General features: G+C 54.1%; 1 protein-coding gene across 1 annotated transcript; it reads right to left on the bottom strand.

The window, feature by feature from the left end:
- Positions 1–522: 522 nt before the first annotated feature.
- LOC137165120 (phospholipase A2 inhibitor and Ly6/PLAUR domain-containing protein-like) lies at positions 523–4791 on the bottom strand. Its single transcript, XM_067566208.1, has 5 exons — positions 4743–4791; positions 3837–3953; positions 2046–2198; positions 1571–1711; positions 523–692 (listed from the first exon to the last, which is right to left on the bottom strand). Exons 1-5 carry the CDS (start codon positions 4789–4791, stop codon positions 523–525), a joined length of 630 nt encoding a protein of 209 aa, XP_067422309.1.

The raw sequence follows: 4791 nt of genomic DNA, 5'->3' as shown, positions 1-4791 counted from the left end.
GACTGTAAATTTTTTTTGAAACTGTGTCTTTCATCATAAGGCATTTCTTAATCATCGCCTTAATTTTGTCATTTACCATGAATGCTATTTTCGTTGGTCCTTGCAAACTCAAATTTAAGTCATTCAGACGATTGAAAATATCAGCTAAATAAGCTACTTTTGCCAACCACAGCTCATGAGAAAATCGATTCCGAAGTTCAAAGTCAGTTTCCATGAGAAATATTTGAACTTCTGAACGGAGTTCGACCAGCCGATTCAACATTTCACCACGGGACAACAATCTTACCTCGGACGGAACCACTTACCAGACTTAAATTTTTCCCAGTTGAAATAAATAAATAAATAACATATCCAAAGAACCGGGTCTCCAGGTTGTTTCATTCAGTGCAAGAAAATTAAGGGGAGGTGAATCCACCCGGGAAGCCAAGAACCCCTTGGAGGGGAGAGGGGCTAACAGAAGATGCAGGGTGTATTTGAGTGCGGTGTGGCCACTGCATAGGGGGAGGAATCAGGAGAGAAGCTTCAGCAGCAGGCTGCTCCTGGAGCCCCACCCGCTGTGCCAGAGGCTGCTCTGCATTCGGCTGTGGTTAGATTTGCTCTGATCCCTGCGAAAGTCGATGAACCCACTTTCAACTGGGCGCAGACGGACTCGGAAGCGCAGCCCTTCATGACAATCTGTGCTGGATTTCCACCTGGGGAGGGGTGGGGAGGGAAGCAGGCGATTGTTTCCAGGGCAGTGGCTCCGCGCCTCGAGCTGGAATAGGCCACAACAGCCCGGCCACCTCATCAGGGCTCTGCTAAGGTTCCCCACAGCCTCCATCTCTCCCTCTGCTCTGCTCCCCCAGCCTGCCTGGGCCTGGATGTTTCTGACGCAGACTCACTGCGTGTCCTCGAAGAAGTCACTTGCAGCCCCAATCCAAAGCCCACCGACGACACCCTGATTGGATCAGGCCTGTGTTAGCCCCACGTCTCATCTAGCAAAGCAGCAGCTCAGTGCTGGTCCCAGAGGTGGGATCTCTAAGACAGATGGCTTCATAGTGAGTTAAGTGACCCTCCAAAAGTAGCTTCAATTCCCAGCCCTGCCAAAGCCTTTCTTTTTTGACCTTAGGCACATCTCATCGCTCTGTGCCTCGGTTTCCCCATCTTGAAAATGGGGAGAACGATCCTTCTTTTGCCTGCTTAGATTGCGGCCCCTTTGGGGGAGGGCCAGTATCTCACTATGAGTCCTTTACCCTCTGGCAGAGGAGAGGATTCCGATCTCGGTCGGGGGTCTGTGAAGCACCTGGCATGACAGGTGTAGGCCAGTTCCTACCATGAAGATCTTAGAGCTTAAGCTACACACAGGCAACGAATGGGAGGAGAACCAGAGACACCGGGAGGGGAACACCCTGGCCCAGGGAGACACTGGAGGCCTGTCCTGGGAAGAGAACCCAGGTGTACTGATCTGCAGCTGATATCTTTAGCTAGCAGACCCCACAGAGGGTCTCGCTTCTGATCTACCCAGGGGAGGAAATAGGAGGGGAGGAAACAACAAAGGAAAAGAACTCCAGAATAAAGGAACGGAAGTTACCAAATGTGATGCTTTCAGCGATGACAACACAGTGGGTCTCGTCTCCAGTACAATCTACGCTCTCTTCAGTGCATTGATCGGTGAACAGAGCAACACAGGCTGGGCAGTGCCGGCCATTGGGTTTGGTGTCGGTGGGGGGAACTGGGAGGAAGCAGAGCAAACACGGTCAGCTCGGGGGACAAGCCCCAGCAGGCATCGGGGCTGGGAGAGCAGCTGGGGCCTGAGCAGCTCGGCCCTGGTGCCCCCTGCAGGGGGAGCTGTAGCTCTGGAGGGAGTGGGGGGTAGCGGGGAGGTTTGCAGCAGGGAACCTGGATCCTAAGAGCCCCACCCACTAGACTCCTCCCACCCAGGGGCTGAGTGTGGTTCCATGGGGCGCCTCCTTCAGGGCAGGAGGACCAGTCTCAGGACGTTAACGTGGGGGAGGTGCCAGGCAGCTGGACGTGCGGGGGGTGGAGGTGGAGATGGGGAGATGTACCTGTAACATTGATTGCTCTGCAGGCCTCTCCCACACAGCAAGCGACGCTTGTCCGTATTGTCAGTCCCTTCCCCAAATTCACAGAGATGGGGCCGGCTTTGCAGTAGCTCGATGTCACACAGCCCTTGAGAAAGCTCTGGGTCTTCAGTCCCACTGCACAGGTGGACAAGACAGAGATTTGTTCCCCTTCCACTCCCTCCCCTTCGACGCTGTCTTCACATTGACGCCATGCGCCATTATCCTTCCTTCACCCATGGGGAAACTGAGGCACAGAGAAGGGCCGGTGACTCACCCGAGGTCTCGCAGGGATAGATAAAGTGATTTCAGCACCTAAACCAGCGGCAATGCATGGGAGGGCATGCGGGGTCTCAGGTCAGTCCCTGCTCCACTGCCCTCTTTTCCAAGGAAGGGCTGACCCAGTTTAGATGCTCAACTCCTGGCCAGGGCTTCCCAGCTATGGATCCCAAGCAGAGCTGGGTGCCCCCTTGCAGCCGGGACTTAGGGGGCTGAAGTCCAGGTGAGGGGTAGAGCTTAGCCCCTCTCCTCGGCATTTCCTATTGGCTGGCTTAGAATCCTAGAAGATTAGTGTTGGAAGGGATCCCAAGAGGTATCTAGTCCAACCCACAGCTCAAAGTAGGATCAACCCCAACTAAACCATCCCAGCCAGGGCTGTGTCAAGCCGGGCCTTAAAAACCGCTAAGGATGGAGATTCCATCACCTCCCTAGATAACCCACCCCAGTACTTCACCACCCGCCTAGGGAAAAAGCTTTTCCTAATATCCAACCTAGACCTTCCACACTGCAACTTGAGACCATTGCTCCTAGTTCTGTCATCTGCCACCACTGAGAACAGCGTAGCTCCATCCTCCCTGGAACCCCCCTTCAGGTAGTTAAAGACTCCTATCAAATCCCCCCTCATTCTTCTCTTGTGCAGACTAAACAAGCCCAGTTTCCTCAGCCTCTCCCCATATGTTAAGTGCTCCAGCCCCCTAATCATTTTTGTTGCCCTCCGCCGGACTCTCTCCAATTTCTCCACATCCTTCCTCCAGCAGGGGGCCCAAAACTGGACACAGTACTCCAGATGTGGCCTCCCCAGTGCTGAATAGAGGGGAATAATCACTTCCCTCGATCTGCTGGCAACATGCCTACTAATACAGCCCAATATACCATTAGCCTTCTTGGCAACCAGGGCACACTGCTGACTCATATCCAGCTTCTTATCCTCTGTAACACCCATGTCCTTTTCTGCAGAACCAATGCCTAGCCCGTCGGTCCCCAGTCTGTCGCTGTGCATGGGATTCTTCTGTCCTAAGGGCAGGACTCTGCACTTGTCCTTGTTGAACCTTAGGCTGCTGCCCGCTCGGTGCGCTGGCTTTTGTGGATCCATCGTCAGTGGGCCCCTGGCGCACTGGCTGTCTCATCCCCAGGGAGTTCGGGATAGGACGGCTGAGCGGCAGGCCCTGTTGGGGAGCTAACTACAGGGTCTGGCATGGAACCCAGGCGTCCTGGCTCCTTCCCTGCTGCTCAGACCCATCCACCAAACTCAGTTCCAGGAGCTGGGACTAGGAGAGGACCCAGGCGTCCTAGCTCCCCAGCCTGTTCACTGACCCATGTTAGCTGGGTCCATCTCAACCAGTGCTTAATTTGTCCCAGGGCTGACAGTTCGCAGCCCCAGGACCTCTGGGCTTGCTGCATCAGTTATGAAAATAAAAAAATGTCTTGAGCCCCGGAACCTAATTGCTTGACCCTCAGCACCTCTTTCCTTACAAACTAGGCTCTGATCTCACCTACCCAATGTGGTTTCTGTCCGAACGATGCCACAAGAATCTTCCCGAGCACCGCAGGTCTCTAGGGCGCCCATGCAGCTGTGTCCTAGGGCAAAGCAAACCTCACACTGCAGACAGGCCCCTAGAGAGGGAGAGAGAACACGAGTCACCTGGATTTGTCCCTCCCTCGCCTTCCCCTGAGCTCTGCGAGGCACCCCGGGTACAGCGCCCGGGTGTCCCTCATCCACCGCGCTGCCCCAGGTTTGGCCCTGCTCCCAGCTGGCTACAGACATTTCATGCTGCTCCGTGGCTGCATCTCCCCGGTTGTGCTGCAGTGTTTAGTTCCCCAGTGGTTTTTCCCACCTCACAAATAAGAGAGGAGATTCCCCACGGCTGTGAGCTGGTATCTCTCTCTCCAACACGGGGCATCAAGGGCTGATGGACACCTGCCAGGGATTGCAGAGCAGCTCTACGCCCCACGGCCACCGCTGGGGACCTGGACCCATTGACTCCAGTGGGGCTATAGCCAATTGATACCTGGTGGGGAGCAGACAAAAATGCCCTTTGAATTGCCAGGAGCTCCTGTTACTGAAATTCACTCCACTGCCTTTCGGAAAACTGACAATCCCTTTTCAGAAATATCCTTGGCTTCTGCCCAGCCCTGAATCATGCCAAGTCAGGACACGGTTCTAGTGACTTAAAGTATGACTATTTTCTCGCATTTCCACAATTGTTTGTCATGGCGACTATGTGACTTCCAGCCGTCTTGTCCCCTGCTGTTGTCAATCAGACACTCTGAACCAGGCCCTGTTATTCTGTTGCTGCTTTACCGTTACATTAATTAACAGATTTAGATGCCAGGCTGCTCTGAGCTTTCAGTACATTGGAGAAGTCAAGAAATCAGCCCTTGTAGGGACAGAGCCTCACTCACCCACCGCCAGGAGAGCAGTGAGGATGCAGATGGCAAGAGAAGCCTTCAT

The sequence above is a fragment of the Emydura macquarii genome, unplaced genomic scaffold, assembly GCF_026122565.2.
Source record: "Emydura macquarii macquarii isolate MOO-44397 ecotype Brisbane River unplaced genomic scaffold, CSIRO-AGI_Emac_v2 contig_2764, whole genome shotgun sequence".
NCBI lineage: Eukaryota > Metazoa > Chordata > Testudines > Chelidae > Emydura > Emydura macquarii.
Note: the sequence above shows the minus strand (reverse complement) of the source record. Positions and strands in the feature narration are given on the sequence as shown.

Excerpts from the sequence above, each read along its gene's own strand:
- LOC137165120 (XM_067566208.1), bottom strand. The coding sequence starts at position 4,791 with ATGAAGGCTTCTCTTGCCATCTGCATCCTCACTGCTCTCCTGGCGGTG. Across the intron at positions 2,199-3,836 it reads TCGGACAGAAACCACATTGG|TGGGACTGAAGACCCAGAGC; the intron begins GTAGGTGAGATC and ends CCACCTGTGCAG. Across the intron at positions 1,712-2,045 it reads CAGAGCAATCAATGTTACAG|TTCCCCCCACCGACACCAAA; the intron begins GTACATCTCCCC and ends GCTTCCTCCCAG.